This window comes from Dryas octopetala, chromosome 5, assembly GCF_963921425.1.
Source record: "Dryas octopetala chromosome 5, drDryOcto1.1, whole genome shotgun sequence".
Lineage (NCBI taxonomy): Eukaryota > Viridiplantae > Streptophyta > Magnoliopsida > Rosales > Rosaceae > Dryas > Dryas octopetala.
The window spans coordinates 18673481-18692664 of record NC_141370.1 but is presented as its reverse complement, the minus strand read 5'-3'; the positions used below and the strand labels follow the sequence as shown (position 1 = coordinate 18692664).

General features: G+C 35.0%; 2 protein-coding genes across 3 annotated transcripts; both read left to right on the top strand.

Annotated features, from left to right (window-relative positions):
* The first annotated feature begins 237 nt into the window (after positions 1-237).
* Positions 238-4764, top strand: LOC147285271 (transcription initiation factor IIA gamma chain / TFIIA-gamma (TFIIA-S)). Of its 2 annotated transcripts, none has more exons than XM_086244999.1 (4): positions 238-340; positions 527-666; positions 744-794; positions 4317-4764. In XM_086244999.1, the coding sequence occupies exons 2-4, from the start codon at positions 538-540 to the stop codon at positions 4455-4457; spliced, it is 321 nt and encodes a 106-aa protein (XP_086101125.1). In that variant the 5' UTR covers positions 238-340; positions 527-537; the 3' UTR covers positions 4458-4764. The 2 variants fall into 2 exon arrangements, with proteins under 2 accessions (XP_086101125.1, XP_086101126.1); XM_086245000.1 differs by having other exon boundaries at positions 473-666.
* Positions 4765-6839: 2075 nt separating this feature from the next.
* On the top strand, positions 6840-17735 carry LOC147285270 (alpha-glucan water dikinase 2-like). The gene is made up of 22 exons (XM_086242993.1): positions 6840-6904; positions 7422-7514; positions 7609-7762; positions 8432-8746; positions 9473-9583; positions 9695-9793; positions 9909-10042; positions 10786-10874; positions 11099-11232; positions 12051-12213; positions 12305-12394; positions 12577-12762; positions 13499-13558; positions 13673-13735; positions 13850-13909; positions 13990-14142; positions 14775-14862; positions 15602-15828; positions 15968-16071; positions 16155-16284; positions 16737-16862; positions 17417-17735. Exons 9-22 carry the CDS (start codon positions 11162-11164, stop codon positions 17558-17560), a joined length of 1665 nt encoding a protein of 554 aa, XP_086099119.1. The 5' UTR covers positions 6840-6904; positions 7422-7514; positions 7609-7762; positions 8432-8746; positions 9473-9583; positions 9695-9793; positions 9909-10042; positions 10786-10874; positions 11099-11161; the 3' UTR covers positions 17561-17735.
* Positions 17736-19184: the final 1449 nt, after the last annotated feature.

Here is a 19184-nt window from a genome sequence, read left to right as displayed (position 1 = left end):
TAAGGGGTATTGCTATAAATAACCCTAAAAATAATGGACTTAGGTGTAAAAAGTATTTTGGGGATGCTTGGTTGGGTGTGGTAAGCCAAAGGCTGAATGGAAATAGAGAATTTCCTTTTTGTTTTATTTTTAAAGGAAATCGAGAGAGGGGTATATCGGTCATTTTATCCTATCCCAGTCGGTCGCGACTATATATACCCCTGAGCTACAAAAGCTAGGTATAAAAAGCCCCAAATTTCTGCGCTCATAAGATTTGCGAAGCAACAACGTTCACAGAGACAGAGCCCAACAAGCAGAGCAACACAGACCCGAAAAACTCACACAGCGTCGCCACCAATCCGTAAAACTCCAATTCCTCTCTCTCTCTCTCCCTCTCTCCCTCTCTCTCGCTCAATTTGAATTCCCCGACCCAATTTTGTATTCCCCATCTCTTACAATCCCTAATGCACTCCCTCGGGAATTATTTTCCCAGGAATTCGTTTCAGGAAAGCTGAATTTTGGTTTGTTCGTTTGAATATTGTCACAGATCGAAGAAAAATGGCGACGTTTGAGCTCTACCGGAGGTCGACGATCGGAATGTGTCTGACTGAGACTTTGGACGAGATGGTTCAGAACGGTACTCTCAGTCCCGAGCTCGCCATTCAAGTTCTCGTTCAGTTCGACAAGGTGCTCTTTCTGCTTGATATTCTATTTGTTTGCTTATTTGTTTATTACCTTCCTGATGGGTTTGTGGGTTGCGTTAGTCTATGACTGAAGCTCTGGAAACCCAAGTGAAGAGCAAGGTCTCTATCAAGGTAACCTTCTTTATCTCAGTTTTGTGATTCTGGCCGGGTTTTTTTTTTTTTTTTTTGGTTTGAAGTTTCGGGCTTTGTCGAAATTTATGGGCTCATTGCGCTCGTTTTGAATAGCTAAGATCTTTCATTACTCTGAACGTGCGTGTTTATGTAATCCGAGTGTGATTTAATCATGTATTCGAGTGACTTCGTCTTAGAACAGTGAGTGTGATATATTAGTGAGCTGATTGTTCCTGTGATTACATATTATCATCTGTGTATGTTATACAGATACTTGATCGTATTGTTGAAGTGCTTCTTTTGTAGCTTTGTTAGTGTTGTAGTACCTAGATTTTTCATTACCCTGCCTGTGGTTCGTTTGATTCTGATTTTACCCTAGTTTGTACACAACAGTTATTGGGGGGCATGTCCTTTTCTCTTATCTTTTTTCATTTTTCGGTTTTTTTTTTTTCCAATTTTTTGGTTTCTTGTCGGTCTCTTCCTTTACATTTATCATTTCCAATAAAACTTTTATGTCTATTATAAAACATGTTACTTACAAAGCCCAAATTTGATATATGATTCACTTACTATATGATTATTTAAATTCACATAGTTATTTAAATCTTATAGGGAAAAACCAATTGGGAATTCTTCTCATAACTCGAGTTAAATGAAACTATTTAGAAGAGTTACTCCTCAATGGAATTTAATAGTCTTGCAACCTATAAGAGAACTTATAAGAGAAATCCCTATGTGCAAGGCATAAATCTTAAGTTGTAACTTGTAACTTCAAATTTCTTCAAAACGTCTTAAAAATTGCGTAAGACAACAGCAACATGCAAACAAATAAATTTAGGGACATTTAGATTATTCAGAATTTTTCTTTCGGGAGGTCCTTGAACTGCATCTCTAGTACCCATTTATCATCACTGATTGTCATATTTCATTCAATAAGGGATATTTTATTTTTCCAGTCTGTATTTACTGGTTCACCATAACCTTTTATTCTCTACATAATAAATAAATGAATAGCTATGTAAGTCAAAACACATAAACAAAAGAACTCCTCTTTCCTTTATTGGTATTTGTCTACCATTGTTTCTCTTATTTGACTTACTTCCATTAGCTTCAAATAATGTCTTTTTATATTTATGTTATGATTTTTTAAGCTGCTCTTGCATGTTGGTGTACACCTTAACATAAAAAACATTATTAATGCTTTTGAGTAGAAGAATTAAACTTGGGATTTAAGAAGGAAACATTCTAATTTCCTTGTTTGGGTTCATAAACAAGGAAATTCTTAAATTCAGCGTCGGAAAAAATAAACTTTGGATTTGGAGGTTAAAAATCCCAACAAATTCCACCTAAATAGGTATTATTTTATAAATTCCAAAACAATGGGATTTTAATAAAGAAGTTACAACCACCACCGCCACTCCACCACCGCCACCACCACCACTGCCACCATTGCTACTTCTGCTAGTACCACCATTGTCATTACCACTAGCATTCTGCTACTTCTATCACCACTGACTCTACCACCATCGTCACCACCACCATGACCATCGCTCCCACCACCATCATCGCTGCTGCTGCCACAACCACCAGATTCATGCATCGAAAAAGTAAATAAATTTCGCATTTAAGTTGCATAATGCTTAATAGATTAGCCAAACAACAAAATTTACAAACTCTATAACTTTAAACTTCACCTTTTTAACTTTCCTTATCCAAATTCAACGTAAGTGTTGAGGTGGGCCCAAGGCACATGCTTACTTGCAAGAAAGATCGAGTTGTGTAACATAAATGACGCTATGGTTTGTAGATCTCCTGAGCTCTAGGCAGATAACCAAAGTTGCATGCATGCATACTATTAAATGCTGATTCAATTTATTCAACACTAGTCTCTTGACACTTGCTTTCACTTGCACCAAGAGGCCTTTTCATATAAAAGTAAAATAATAAAGTAGTAAAATGACGAAATAAAACAACTAAAGTTAAATTAAGAAAAAGGAGATAGTTGGGGTGGAAAGAGAAGTTGAAGTGGAAGAGAGGCCTTTCTTAGATTGAACATGAGGACACTCTCTCTCTCCCACATTCTTTATTTTTTCTTATTATTTTTATTGCTTTTGTTATTATGCAATTTCCTTTTAGATAGTTTACATGTGAGTTATTTTTATATCATCTCTAAACCAGGGAACAAAATTTTTTTATTTTATTTTGTAAGTGGGGTGTCTTTGGCATTCTTGATTTTGATGAAGCATGTTGACACCAAAACAGCTTCCCTTTATAAAAAGTAGAGAAGCTAGTCTATCTAGCATATGTGCTACGTGCAGGTGTGCTGTGTTGTGGTGAGGGGGTGTTTAAATCTCAGATGTTTAGTTTGTGTTTAGAAAATTAGGTTCATTTTTTGGAAGTTACTAGTCAACAGTCACTGATTAATGGTATAAAAGGGCTAATCTGTCTTTTAGGAGCCATAGACAAATTTTTTTTTTTTTTTTGAAGTAATTGTATCAACAATCGCTGGTTCAATTTCCGGGATAACAAATCTTTACATTGATGGTATAAAATCAATTTCTTAAAAGAAGTTAGAAGTTAGAACAAGTTTCATTTGGGGTTGTGTGGGTATAAAAGGTATAAAATCAAATTCTTAACAGTGGTCATGGTTTAGGGTTTCTCTTGTGGTAACCTGTAATTAGGAACTGATGATTTGACAGGTTAAGCTTGAATGACTCTTATTGTAGCCATACAAACTTGAACACTATCCTGCCTACCTATAATTTAGGGGTTTCTCTTGTGGTAACCTGTAATTAGGAACTGATGATTTGACCAGTTAAGCTTGAATGACCCTTATTGTAGCCATACAAACTTGAAATCATGCCTACCTAATTTTCAAAGGAGTGAGTTTATTTTCCTTGTAGTCCATGCTGATTGACATTAACGGTTTAAAATTTATGTAGCATAAAGCTACTAATTTTTTGTTACACCTAATTGTTTAATTTATGCTCTGATGGAAGTGTTGCGGTGAGAATAATAAATGTTGTAATTGCCCTTTATAAGATTAACTATCAACATATTTTGAACCTTTTAAGGCTCCATTTTGAAGTTTTTTTGAGGCCCTAGTTCTCTGCTCTTCTGTTCCCTGTATCTGTTTGTTGTTTTGCTGATCATGGTGAGGATGGTTTTTTCTGTCAGTATTGTTTCAGTTAGATGCTTCTTGTTGGTTTGTTTTTGATGTTTGGAGTATGGTGTTTTATCGATGGTTCTCATGGAATAACATTTTCTAATAAAAAAAGGTAGTATGACTGATAATTGCAGTCTGTTGTCAACTGGTTCTCATCTGCACGACACGATTCCTTATTGATATGATTGCCATAAATTTCTTATTGGCTTCTTTCCTTCCTGCGTTCTTACAATTGTTACTTATGGTATCTCATGTTTCTATCATTATGCCTAAAATAAATACAGGATTCAGATAAGAGTTGAGACGAATGTGAAATCTGAGCTATTTCTGACAATTTTTCATTGTATCCTGTACAGGGACATCTCCACACTTACAGATTCTGCGACAATGTTTGGACCTTCATCTTACAAAATGCTGTGTTCAAGAACGAGGACTGCCAGGAAAATGTCGGCCGCGTTAAAATAGTGGCATGCGACTCAAAGCTGCTGACACAATGAGATGGTTTGTTTAATAAGAACTTTGTAATCTGTTGTTTATGGAGGGTGAAGAAGAAAGTAGCAGTTAGTCTGGTTAATGCAGGAACTGGCAACTCTAGGAGAGTGAACATAAATTGAAAGCCCTCTGCCATGACAACTATAGTTATTCGATGTTGCATTGAGGATTATGTGTTTGTTCATAGGTCTTCTTTCAAAGTTCTGTTGTTCTTTTGAGAAGATGAAACAAGTTGGAGATGAAAGAGTTCGATGCTTGTATTATGGACAATGTTAACAAGTACTGGAATCATACTTTTAATTGTCGCTGTAATTGCTTAAAATATAACTATTAATGCAAATTTGAGAATTGGCCAAAAAAAAAAGCAAATTTGAGAACCAAGAGAACTGTCAATGCAACTATTAATGTGATTAATGTGATTATTCCAACTATAATTAGAATGATTTGAAGGGAAAAGATTATGGGCCATATTTTTGTGTCCTAATGTGTGCCTAATGACATGGAGTTTGACGTGGGTTACAACTTATTTTAAGTTTCACATCAGTTAAATTAAAAAGATATACGTTGGTTTCTTTTTGATTTTTGTTTTCTAACCCCTCCCTCTAGATCATTATCCAATATCCACCATTCTCATCATTCTTCCATATTCAAGAATACCTTCAATCCATATGATCATGGTAGTAACTAGGAAGAAGAAGAATGGCATAGGCACCCAAGCCAAAATGATTGGAGCTAAACAAGCAGATTTCAAAGCCTTTTTAGATGGGAGGCTAGGATGTGATCTTCAAATCAATTTCAATTTCATCCAAATTGGTGTGATTTTGGGCTTTTTTTAGACACCCTCTTCTTTGATTCATCATCTGTTTGGCACGTAAAGGTGGGGAGGTCGTGGTCTGTGACTGATACTGCCAGTGATGGAATTGAGAGTGAAGAGGCCAAAGAGAACGGACAGAGTGACATCAGGTACCGTCAATTTTAGATGCATTATTTATAAGGCCCACAGTGACTATTATGACATGTTTTAAAAAAGATTAAAATGGTCTTTGGAAAAGTTATAGTAAATTAGGACATGTCTTAATTGACATGGAATTCCATATGTGATTAGGGCTCAAATTAGGACATAAAATTAGGGCATCCCAGCATTATTCTAAATAGAATTAGTATCAATTGTATCATACAGGTAATGATATTTATACCATCGAGTAACGTCAACTTTAGATGCATTATTCATATTACTAGAAGTCTAATAAAAAGAAAATTTTAGTTTATTTGAAAATGGCTCACAATGACTGTTATATAATATTAAAATGTTTTATTGATTTAAATGTAATTTGCTATTTAGTATTTTAGTCTTAAATTTTGAGGAAAATAAAATATAATTTTATTATATTTGCAAAAATCTAATTTGTAAATAAATGAGTTTAGTGTAGATCTAAATATGGATCTATGAAATGTTACCCCATGTTTTTAGAATACAAATTTGAGATCGTAGCATCTGCATCACTCATGTATTTTTTATTTTTTTTATTGAGCATCACTCATGTAATTAGGTGTTTAGAATAAGACCCAAAAAAAAAAAAAAATTGTGTGTTTAGAATAACTAAACGCACCGTTTTGCCTGAATAAAGTGGGCTTTGTACTCCGTCGTAGGCCCACGAAAAAGCGCGCCAAGTTGAATGTTGTTACTTGTCGCAGCTTAATTCCTTTTCTCTCTGCAATGCAATTCAATTCGAATATATCGTTGAACTGAAAAGATGGTTGGTTTCAGAATCAACAGCTTTTGCTCTGTGGGAACTGCGATCGAACAATCCATCATTTTCCATGTCACTCTCTCTCAAATCAAATCAAATGCCCACAAACTTTCACTTCATCAGCATCCGATTCTCTCTCCCACCTCCTCTTCAGCCTCTTCTTCCACAAAAACTCAATCCCCTTAATTTTCTGGCTTTTTTTTTTTTTTTTTTTGGGGCTCATTGCATGAACCTCAGTTTCCATGACAACCTCCAGTTCTTCACAGGTACCTGTTCCTCGGCTCCACCATTTTGAGCTAGTTGAGGGCATTCACCTTCAGGTAATTGATACTTAAATTCCTCATTAATTAATTAATGGATTCATTGATTCATGGGTTTTGTACATTCTCTAAGAGTTGACTGATTGCCTCTGGTTTCTTGGTCCAAATTGTAGATTAATGTATCGGGGTCTTCTAAAGGACGCAATGTTAGGCTTGAATTTCAGCTCAACAAGTGCACCAACACTTGGATTCTTCACTGGGGCTGTGTTTTCCGTGGAAATATGTAAAAACCAAGAACCCCCAAGTTTTTATCTTATTTTTCTCCAATATCTGAGTACTTATTCTGTATGCAATTTTGATAATATCTGCAGAAAGTGGTTCATTCCCACTTCGGGTTCACAAACTTACAAGCAAGGCGCATTGCAGACACCGTTCACAAAGGTCAAGAAAGCTTGCCCAAACACCAAAGCAGCCCAAAATAATCCATAAATGGGTTCCAAACCCCATTTGGCCATTTCTCTATATATAAATATTAATTATACATAGAAAGTTTTACACCACCTATAATAGGTTTTATTTTTTTCTGATCTTAATGTTGAAGTTAATGCTCGAATCATGCTCCCCATGCATGTCAAATTTCAACTCAGAGTCTCAGTCCAGTATCTCTAGCGATTTCATCTCTACCGTATTGACTTAATATTTATGTTATACATTTTCGTACTATAAATTGAACTTTATTGATCAAATGGTTATCTATGTTGGACAGGCTTGAGTTTTGGTAAACATTATGTGCATGAATAGAGCATTGATCCAACTGTAAGATCAACGAAAAAAGAAATCAAGTGATGTAAAAAATCAAATTTTTGAAATGTTGTAAATGGATCATACCCTATGTATGTGTGTCTGTGTGTGTAAAGGATATAGTTCTAGTACATATAATTTCATGTTTAAATTGCAGAAAGGAGAATTATAATTTGTTAACAATTGAGTTGCGGGACCCCAATGTACATGCGATTGAATTTGTTCTTAAAGATGATGATCGTGATAGATGGTTTGGTTTCTTTCTCTCGTTGCACTTTGATTTTTTCTTCATTGAGCTGAACTCATGCATGGACACTGATGAAACTTTTGTATATGTGTGTTAGGTTGAAATTAAATCATGGAAATTTCCGAATAGAAATTCCTGAGGGTGGTCCAATTACTTTAAATCCCCCAATACCGAAAGAGCTGATTGAAAGCAAGGCATGTTTAATTTGGGAAACCAAGGGCAGGCCTATGAGCTCGCCACAACAACAAAAGGTAGCTCCACTGATGTATACATTTTTTATCAGAATGTTCTTGCCTTGTTGAACTGAAAGGATTCAGAGTACAATGAATCTCTGTATGGATTTTGCCATGGCTATATAGATAATGGATAGACTCCCCTTCTCATAGGGAAACACACTAGACAATCAACTTATGATTTGATTCGCTTTCTTAATTTCTTCAATGTATTATTTGTTCTTGCTATATTTTAGCATATATGCATTGAACTTGCAAACAAAAATTAAAAAGGTATAACTGTATACATGACAAGAGATGCAAGCTTTCACAAAAACGTATGTTATTTTCATAATCATGTAACCTAAATTTATTAAGTAATCAGGAATACCTTCTTTTTCTTTTTGAGGTTCCTTATCTTCCTCTCACTTTAGGCATACTCTTCAATAACAGTTAGGGACTGGTATATTTGCTTTTACTTTGTAAGGCAATGACTGTAGCATTTACATCGTCAATGTTGCCAGTATTGCTTATATTTCTTTAATTTCTATGGTATTTTTTTGTTTTGTATATATGTGCTTTAGTATGCCAGTCACTGAAATTATACCATTCTAATGTATTTGGGCTGAGAGATAATCAGGGATCTTTTTTTTCCCTCTTTAGAAACTTCACTCATGTTGTATTGTTTACTTTGGATTTCTCATTTAGCAAGATTATGAGGATGCTTTGATGTAGCTACAAAGTCAGATATCAAAAGGAATATCCTTGAATGAGTTGCAGAGTAGTTTTTCAACTTCCATTTCCAAAAGAATGGTTGATAATAGACAGCAACTAAGAAGTGGAATGCCATACTCTTACAAAAGGAAACATAATGTCGAGCAGTGGTTGCAAAAGCATTCCACAGGATCTGCCAAAAGCACTAGTACGCCAAACTCAACTCTCATGGATCTTGTTGACAAATCTATGAGAGGAGATGATGTGGTCTCACGGAGAAGCTATCAAGTCGGAAACTATGAGATAGTGGTTAGTTTTCTTCTATTTCAAACTTATTTTGTCAAAGGGAAAAAATGCTGTGATGGAAGTTCCTAACCTTTTGTCATGTTTAACATTGAAGTAGAACTGTTGATGAATTGCATCAGGACACAGGATTACAATTCAATTACTTTGTTTTTATGAGAAATTTTGATACGATGGATGCTATCAATGTCAAGTTCTTTGATATATTGATTGTTTGATTGCACTTGATGTTTTTTGATCAAATATTTTTATCCACTATGGTTCTGGTCCTAACATGTTTGCATCCATCCTATATTTATGGGAAGGAAAATGAGGTTCATGGCATAGCTCAATTGTGCTTCTGTTAAATAACCAAAGTTGGTCTCTTTCCCACTGCTTGTAAGAAGTTGGCATTTAAATGTTTCTAACTTGGAGACAATAACTTTTTATTTAGTTTTATGACAATTATTTGAAAAAACAACTACGGTCCTCTCAAAATTTATGAATTAAACTATTTGTATTCCCATGTATATGATACCTACTGATTTTGAGAACTATTTGATTCATGGATAATAGTCAATTTTCTACTAGAATTGGTCAATTTTGTGGGCGGAGCACCCACATGGGACACCAGATTTATGAAAGATTGAGTTGGTGGAATCCCAACAATCAATTGCAGGAAATATTTTCCAGAAGATAAAAAGAAAAAAAGACTTCACTTTGACTTTTCATTTGAATGTTGATTGTTTATAGGTCCTTTAAAAATGGTTAGGGATGACTATCACATCTTGGTTGCTACAAAGATTGAGAGGTGCTATAGTGCTTCACTGGGGTGTCTCAAAATTATCCCCTGGGGAATGGTTGGTGGGTATTTGTTTCCTGACTTAGTTGGATAGTGGACATCTAAACTTTTCAGATCTTGCCCAGGTATGAATGGTACTCCACCTAATGACCAGCTTTTGTCACTGCATGCAGGCCCCTCCACCAGAGATTTTCCCTAAAAAATCAAACTTGGTTCCTGGAGCATGTCAGACTTATTTTACAGAAATATCAATTGGAAAGGGATCCTTTCAGGTATGCAAATAAAGCTGCATGATTTATCCTGTCAATTTCAAATGCCTTTTTTTTTGTTTTTTCAATTAAAACATTGTTTTAACAACTCCACCTTTTTTTTGGAAAAAAAAAAAAGTTGTAGATATTAATTTGCAGCAAAGCAATTTGGTGGGTATCCAATTTGTGATATGGTCTGGTGGATCTTCTTGGATTAAAAATAATGGCGCAAATTTCTTTATAGGCATGACACCAATAAATTCAAGTGGAAAGGTAATTCATATGTTTTTCGTGAATTGTCACTCCTTTTTTTCAACTCTTGCAAATAAACTGTTAATAGTAGTTGTTTTTCATAATGGCATTGGTTTTGGTGAGGATGATATATACACAAACCAATCATGCAGCTTGAAATTGTTACATTTATATGATTTAGACACGAGAAGCCATGCCCTGGGATTGAATTTGTGGATTATGCCGACTGCCTCTGTTGGGCTCCGGCATGAGTGTTTGCAGTGAGAGAGAGAGAGAGAGAGAGAGAGAGAGAGAGAGAGAGAGAGAGAGAGAGAGAGAGAGAGAGAAATGGGAAGAGAAAGAGGTGGTGGATGGGAGGGAGGGGAGGAGCTGCCAGTGGTGGGGAGGGGAATTTCTTTGTTTCTTTATCCTTTAAGTTTTTATTTTATTTTAGTCTTATTTAAGGGTAAAATGTGAACTTTTGTAAGAAAAATTGTAAGGGTATAGAGAGGAAATTGGGGGTACCAATAGAAGCCTTCATTAATTTATCTTCCAACAATGGCTGAGACATAGCCTAGTTAGTAGCCACATCCCTCCATTAAAGAAGAGGTTCGAAGTTCCAATCCTCCTCCCCTAAGTGTTGTAACTTTTTATATCAAAAAAAAACTTCCAAGTAATGTTTTCAGAAATCTAATTTTTACTAAGTCTTTTGGAATGTACTCTATGCAGATTGCAAATTAGTGTTGTGTCTATTGTTAAGATTGATGCATATATGTCATATACAGGTTTCTGGGGATTGGGAAGGAATTGTCAAATGGTTGCTTGATGAAATATCTCATAGAGAGAAAGAGGCAGAGAGGTCATTGATGCACAGGTGAGGCCAAGATTGGTATCCGTATTAAGTATAAGTTATATCTAATATGCATGAAAAATCTTTGATGTGCGGTTTCATTGGGCCAATTCTTAGTTTCTTTGTATGCATGGGCATAAGAATAACATAATATGATGATATGTAAAATGGTTGCTATACAAACCTAAGGAAAGTAGTCTTCAGCTTCATTTACTTCATCCCTTGAACATTATACTGACCTGACACAGATTCAACATTGCAATGGAGCTTACAGAACGCTGCAAAAGTGAAGGGGAATTGGGGTCGTTGGTATGTTGGTATGGTTGAGATTCATGTCATGTAGGCATCTCACATGGAGCAAGAACTACAATGTGAAACCTAGGTAATTTGTGTTGTACTATAGCTTTAATTCTCAATGAAAAGTGACTCCACGTGGGCTCATGATCATTCTATATCACATCTTTGTCTTTCTTTTTTTCTCTGGGCAGAAGTAACAAAATATTTTCTGACATAAAGTTGACACTCTAATCTTCTGGATTATTTGATTACTTTTTAGACTTCTCTTTCCATAGGTTATGAATGATCCATCTGCAGTTATTACAATGATCCACCTGTTGCAACTCTCATTTGTTCAAAATCCAAATGCTGATGCCTTGTGCTGAAACCCGTGCCTATGTTGTCCCTTGATATTAAGGCTAAGGAATTTCATCTGAATATTCTTAGCAAACTCTCCAGAATGATAAGTACATTGGTTCAATAAGATGGTTTCTGGCCTTAATTTTAAGTCTGTGGTCTGGCTTTAGTTTGTGAGGGGAGAAGGGAGATGGTATTGAAGTATTGAACCCAAAAGCTTAAGTTAGGTGGAAAGGCCCAATAGGTATATATAATTATATCACACTCAATCCAATTAATATGGACCCATTTCTCAGCACTCCACTCACGTGGGATACCTCTTTTGGTGGATCATACACGTAGACAAATGGATACTTCTTAAGTTGAATCTTCCTCTTCCACAACTGTTCCTCAAATTTCATCACTCTTTTGCTTCTTGTTTATGTTGTAGATACTTATTTTTTGTCTATGAGAAATGTGATTAGGCCAGGCTTTTGAATTGATAAGAGTATGACATATATCTTCAACCAGAGATGCACTGCCTAAAATTATCTTGATTTCCCTTATGTTTGCAATGTATATCTACAGTGAAACTAGTGAAGCTCAAAATAGGTTTACCAATCTGCTACAAAGAGTATATTTAAACCAGCCAAATGATAGAGAAATCATTAGACTACTGATGGCACATGTTGGTCGTGGAGGACAGGGAGATGTTGGACAGAGAATTCGTGATGAAATACTTGTGATTCAGGTATTTAAAAATGTATTTGTTTAATGCATATGGATTTTTATAGCTCATGTTGCATCAGCCTTGTGATAATCTGCACATTTTCCACCATCAGAGAAACAATTACTGCAAGAATGGCATGATGGGGGAATGGCACCAAAAGTTGCACAATAATAGTAGCCCAGATGATGTGATAATTTGCGAGGTATGGTAATTTATGGATTAGTGTTATAGAAAGTGCAGAATCATACCCAGACCAATCAGGCATCAACAGGGTCCAGGTTATTGGTTCAACTGGTGTGCTTCGTGTGGTGTCTAACTGCAGAATGTTTAAATGTTCCTCAGAGGCACATGTTGATATACTTTTTTCTTTTCTTTTTGTAACAGGCACTCTTAAATTACATAAAGTCTGGTTTTAGAGTTGATATTTACTGGAAAACATTAATTGCAAATGGTCTCACAAAAGAGAAGCTTGCAAGTTATGACCGACCAATTGTGTCAGAGCCTCATTTCAGGGCTGATACTAAGGATGGACTCATCCATGACCTCACAGCATACTTGAAGACATTAAAGGTACAGAATGCAATCTAAACAGGAGCAATTGTACTTTTCTGGTGCTGTCTACCTGAGCTTCAGTTGACAACTGTTAGTAGGGAATTAGATGGAAGTTTAACAGCCACTTTTTCATATTATATGCCTGCAAGTCGTATTGTATATAGCACACAATATACTTAAGTTTTGTCTATTTTGTGCTATAGATGTAAAGTTTTAGTTAAACTGTGATCTCAAGGCATTGGAATAAGGTTGACCCATCTGTTCTTTTTAATAAAAGTTTGTTTCCTATCAAATATTTATAATATATATAGTCTCTCTCTGTGCAGGACGATGATTCTATACCCTAAAATATAGAACCTTATACCCTAAAATGGTAAACCCTGTTCTTTTCAATAAAAGTTTGTTTCCTATCAAAAAAAGAATGAGGTTGAACCATGAAGTGACATGCCACAGTTCAAGTTTGGTGTGTCTGTGAGAGACCTCCCAAGTCCCAAACGTAATTCCAAAATGAAAGAGTGTAGAATAGATAGATGAAATGGATCTATCTGATTATTGACTTTCATACGATTTAATTATGTTTGAATGCAACAGATAGGTCTTTATAATTTTGGCATTCTTCAAATCAACCATACTCCAAGTTTTCATTTTTTTTTTTTTTTACTTTTACCCTTTCATTTTATTTCTTTAATACATCACTTATATGGGAATGTTTCTCTTTTCCTACTTCTTACTCCTTATGTCACCATGCCCACAGGCTGTTCATTCAGGTGCTGACCTTGAATCAGCTATTGCAGTTTTGGTTCCCTCAAATAAGGTAATGTTTGTGAATGCTATTTGAAGATTTCACTGTCGAAATTCCACTTTCTTCACCATCAAATGTATGTTCTTTTGGCTATAACTGACTCGCCTTTTCCCTTATGATCTTCAGCGTCATGATTTCACAAGCACATTTGGAGTTAATTATGTTTGTTATTTGGCACCTAGGCTGCAGGTAACTTCTCTTTTTTGTATTGAAGTCAACTTATGCATTGAAAATTTTTGTAACACTATTGGTATTTTCTACGTGAGTGATAAATATCTCTCTTATTGTGCTGTCAAATAATAGGATTGCCTGAACTTTGTCAAAGCACATGTTGGTGATGAAGATGTTGTTCCACTAATGGAGGTCAATCTGTTTTACAAACTTCCAAATTTTCATGTCTGTATATTGGAATATCATTGTGAATTTTGAAATTATCTTTTCAGAAGTTACTGGAAACTCGTATTGAGCTTCGCCCTGTTCTGATCACCTCCCACAGAAGATTGAAAGATATACTCTTCCATGATCTTGCTTTGGCTTCAGCTGTCAGAACCACTATTGAAAGGGGACTTAAAAATTTAAATTTTGCACACCCACCAGTAAGCAGTAACTAAGTGATGCAATAGCTGCTGCTTTCTAGATAATGAGCTATTGCTGCTTTCTAGATAATGAGTATACTCTTTGGAATCCCAAGTCTAAATCCATTGGCCTAAATCTAACGATAAGGCAAAGAGTCGATTTAAGAGTCAGAGAGTATATCTAAAATGAAATGCCCATGGTATTGCAAGATTCAGAAAATAAAAATAAATAAATCAGTCAAAGAGTCAATTCAAGATTTAATGTTTCTATAATTTTTAATTAGCCTTTTTTCTATTTCTCGGAGTCATTGAATGCTCTATTTGAAGCCTATAATTAAGTGTTGTTTGAAGGCTTGGTGCCTTAAGTCTCCTCATTACTTCCTTCTCTCTTCTCCTCCATAATATTCTTTATTTCTGTTATTTCTCTAAAATTACAGCAGCTATGAACCTTCTTTGTTCTCTGAAATATTATATTTCTTAAAATATTTATCCTGAGCCCACCCTAATCATATGCAACACCCACCTTGTGCTGTCCTGCATCACTGTGCTCTTAACTACAATGTCTACTTATCTCTAAGAAAAATTAATGTCAACTAGATACCATTGATGTAACAAAAATAATTAATGCTTCTTTTTCATGCAACTAAAAACAGGAGATTATGTTCTTGATTTCCTTGGTACTCGAAAATTCATGCCTGTCAATAGTTAACAATGATCGAAGACCTCATTTACTGCACCAAGGTATGTCTCTCCTTGAGCATAAATACTGACCTTTTTCTGGTTTGACATTATTTAGGGAAGGAAAGAACAAAAAAATACCCTTGTAGTTTGTGATTTTGTTTCTCTCACTATATTTTAACATGTGGAAATCAATCATTTAGATCTTTCCTTTTTCCATTTTCAATGTTTAATGGAGTCCCTTTCTCCGACTCTTGGTGTTATTTTGCTGTCATAGGACTGGTATCGTGTCTGCGAATTATACAAACCCAATGATGGTCAGTGGGCATTACAATCAAAGGCTATTCTTGATTGGTTACAATTAGTACTTTCTGATAGGTCTCAGTGTTTCCAGAAGAAGATCCAGCCCAGTGCGAATTATCTTAGTAATTTGCTTGGTGTTCAGAAATCGGCAGTATGTTGTTGTTGTTTGACTTTTGCATCTATAGTAGACAACCAGTGAGGCTTCTATTTGATGTATTTTTCCTGATGTCAGATTGATACTTTCTCTGAGGTGTTAATAAGGGCTGGATCTGAGCTATTAAGTCTACTCTTCGTTAATCATTTTGACCCCATTCTTAGAAAAGTGGCAAACTTAGGCTGGTAAGATTAAATTGAAGATTTACTCCAAGCTCAACTGTAAAAATTGCTCTTAATGTCACTTTAGTTATACTCCTATTCTTTTATTTAAAGAATAATCATTGATATTTTGGTTTTTTTTTTTTCTTACTGTTTTTAGGATTTAACTTGAGTGTTACTAAAGTTGTGTGTGGCAGTTGGCAGGTTATCAACCCAGTTGAAGTGCATGGTTTTGTAAATTCTGTTAATGAATTAATTACCATTCAGACCAAAGTCTATAAAAATCCAACCATTCTAATTGCGACTAGAGTAACTGGAGAAGAGGAGATTCCAGATGGAGTTGTTGCTGTCCTGACTCCTGATATGCCAGATGCTCTATCGCATGTCTCTATAAGAGCAAGAAGTAACAAGGCATATATAACGTTTCATCTTTTCATTATGAATTCCCAAATAACCAAACTGTAATGCTTGCATTTGATTAGAGATGAAAGCAAACTCTTAGTTTGTGGAAACCAGCACATTATATTTAACTAGAGTAGCATGTTTGCAGGTATGCTTTGCCACATGCTTCGATCCAATTATTCTCAGGGATCTCAAGTTGAAGGAAGGCAAACCAATATCAATACAAGTGAAGTCGTCAAATATTATTATCAGGTTGGTCACTGGAGTGGTTGTTTCTTTGTAGAATTTGTGTGCCTCTTTAACTTCCGAATTCACTGTTTTCTTTTTACTTGCAGTGACATCAGTAGCTCCAATTTTTCCTATAAGTCCTTTGCTACTCAATCCATTCATCGAGGATTAACCTTAGAAAAGAAGACTTTCTTCGTTAAATATGATGTTTCAGTTGAGGAGTTCACTAGTGATGTGGTATGCCCTTGTAATAACTTTTGTGCTCATCTTAACCTTTGTTTGTACAAGCATGTAGCAGATTGCGGAGGCTATATATTATATTTCTTAAGAGATTATGTTATGTTCTTAATTTTGTTTCCCAGTGAGAAGATCATTGTAAGTTATATGTACAATTGATGAAAACTGCGGAGGCATCATAATTGAATCATAAACTACCAAATGTATTATCTATTCTGATAACAGTTAACCAACTTTGTTGATTTTTTCCGAAATGTAGTGGAAGGAAATAAAACTCAAAATGGATTGTTATACCTTTATTCTTTTTTTCTTTGGCCAATTAATCTATTGATTCTTTCAACTATTTATAATATTGATTTTTCATACCACAAACATTTTTTTCTTGGATATTTTTGAAGTTTCAACTTCCGCTGAAGCTTGAATAGGTTATCTGACGATTTTCTATTGCACAGGTTGGTGCAAAATCATGCAACATAAAATTTTTGAGAGGAAGGGTGCCAACATGGATTAAAATTCCAATGTCAGTTGCCATACCATTCGGAGCCTTTGAGAAAGTCCTATTAGAAGATGTTAATAAGGTATTGTAATCAAACCTAAAAAGTTTTTCTTGTGAAAGCTTTTTCATTCCTTTTTCTTTTTTTTTTTCTCCTTGGCCATTGATTCTTGGAGCTGGTGAAGGGGAATCTCAGTAACTTATTATGTCATGTGTATTGTTTCCACCCCTAACCCCCTGGGGGCCCGATGCTGCATATAAAATATATATATGTATATATATCAAAGAGAAGTATATGACTTTTAATTAGGAAGAAGGGAAAATTGCATGTGTGTGTCCCCAAAAATTGATCTTAGCATGTCTCACATTATTACAAGCCAACTTGATGAAATGGGCTATTAGTTACTTACTCACTTCTCACTTGTTATGCTTTGAGGAATTCTATGTCAGAGATGAAGATGGTTGTCGTTAGTAATTACCTTCTAAAACTGAACAGTGTGAAGTTGTATGACTCATTTGTTTAGTCGTATTTGGATTCAAATTCACAGTTTTAATGTAACTTCATCCTTTTCATTTATCAAATGAAAGGGAAAAGGACAATAAAACAAAAGCAAGCTTTAATAGTTCATTCTTTTGCAGGATATAGCATCTATGATTTCTTCATTTTACAAATGCGTGAAGAGAGGAGACCTCTCAAAACTTCAAGCAATACAAGAAGCCATTCTACAAATGAATGCCCCTTTTTCTTTGGTACCTAAACCATCATCAAGTTTAGTATTGTAACTTACTTCGCATCCCTATGTTTTTTTTTACAGTGGCTTGTTGGCTGGTAAATATTGCTGACTGCTGGCTTTAGAAGTCATAGAAGTTACTAACTTTGAATATAACCATTGAGATGTAAAGCCATACTGTGATTTTGCCAGATATCATTTCTGTGATTGGAACTCAGCATTAATTATTTATCCCTCTTTTGGTGCTTCGATTCAGGGTCCAGACAATGTACCTAAATATTACAATAGAAATGGAAGAGCTGATATAAGGGCTAACATAGTAATTGGCCAAGAGCCCTAGTCGCGTGTTTCTTAGAGAAGCTGTAAGCCTTGGACTTAGGTTTCGTTTGTATTTTAGTCAAATTAGGTGTATTTCAGGGAACTCATTTTGGTAGGTGGCAGTATATGAGATTTTATGCAGATACCTTTTGGACTCAAATGAATAAATGTGGATAACCCAACGACCTACTTGATATTAGTTGCATCTTCCTAGATCTTCTTTTTCTCTCTCTTTCGTCTAGTCTTATCTTCTTCTCATTTTACTCAATACTTGCTATAAACTAATCATCAATCGGTGTTTAATCCAAAATGCCAGAGACTTGAGGTTACTTATAAAAAAACTTTAACCTTGTTTTTGGTAGATAACAACTAAACCCAAAAGGTTAAGTTGTAAGGGAATGAGACAAGAATGTTCACCCTCCCTTACGTGCAGTTTCATCCTGCACTTGGAGGAAAACAGTTTCATCTTGCAAACAGAGAGAAATGAATAGACACAGTCCCATCCAGCACCTTGCAAATCAACAAATAAGTGTGGAATGAGAATCAGAGGTTTCGAACTTTGAACCTCCTTCAAACAGAGCTCTGATACCATGTTACCACTGGATCCAAAAACATAAATTGTTAGGGAATAGACCAATAATGTATATCAGACTAATAGTTTCTTGATCCAAGTTCAGACCAATAATCATCCAAATGAGATGACAGTCTTAGAAAAAACACAAATTTATGAGATGAGAATTAAAGCCCCTGAAGAGACTTGGGTACCCAATAGCTTGAAATATCTATAATGCATGCTGACTATTGGCTGGTATATATATGAAATGCTGGAGGCACATTACCAAGCAATTTTCTAAGGGATATAAAGCCCAATTTCTATTGAAATATACATAGTTCCATGAAATACATGAGTTGCTTAAAGCAAATCTTTGAAGGATTCAAAGAGCCTGAAGCTTAAATTATGTACTCAAGTTTATTATCATAAATATGGTTTAAATTGCCTCGATGAGTACTTTGATAATAGATAAATCGAATTCGAATTCGAATTCAATGTCGTTGCAACGTATTCAAAACTCTTGGACACATCAATTGGAGCTCCTAAAGAGTCTTTGAAAACATACGAAAATTTGTATATATTAATGGCTGGTTATGCCATGTAATTTCTCCAATGATCCAAGTATTGATTTCTTTTTTTTTTTTTTAATTTTTCAATCCCTTATCTATAATTGGGAAGACATGAGATTTGAGAATTATATCTAACTACTTGATTTAGTGGAACTATATTTTGTTAACATTGTTTAAATCTCAACATGAATTCAATGGATGATCCCCTACTAATATTTTTAAAGGCATATGCATAC

Bases quoted from the DNA above. Each gene is read 5' to 3' on its own strand.
- LOC147285270 (XM_086242993.1), top strand. From the start codon at position 11,162: ATGTTGGTATGGTTGAGATTCATGTCATGTAGGCATCTCACATGGAGC. The intron at 14,143-14,774 runs GTAAGCAGTAAC...AACTAAAAACAG, and splicing joins TAAATTTTGCACACCCACCA to GAGATTATGTTCTTGATTTC. The intron at 16,072-16,154 runs GTTGGTCACTGG...TTTTACTTGCAG, and splicing joins TCGTCAAATATTATTATCAG to TGACATCAGTAGCTCCAATT.
- LOC147285271 (XM_086244999.1), top strand. From the start codon at position 538: ATGGCGACGTTTGAGCTCTACCGGAGGTCGACGATCGGAATGTGTCTG. The intron at 667-743 runs GTGCTCTTTCTG...GGGTTGCGTTAG, and splicing joins TTCTCGTTCAGTTCGACAAG to TCTATGACTGAAGCTCTGGA. The intron at 795-4,316 runs GTAACCTTCTTT...TATCCTGTACAG, and splicing joins AGAGCAAGGTCTCTATCAAG to GGACATCTCCACACTTACAG.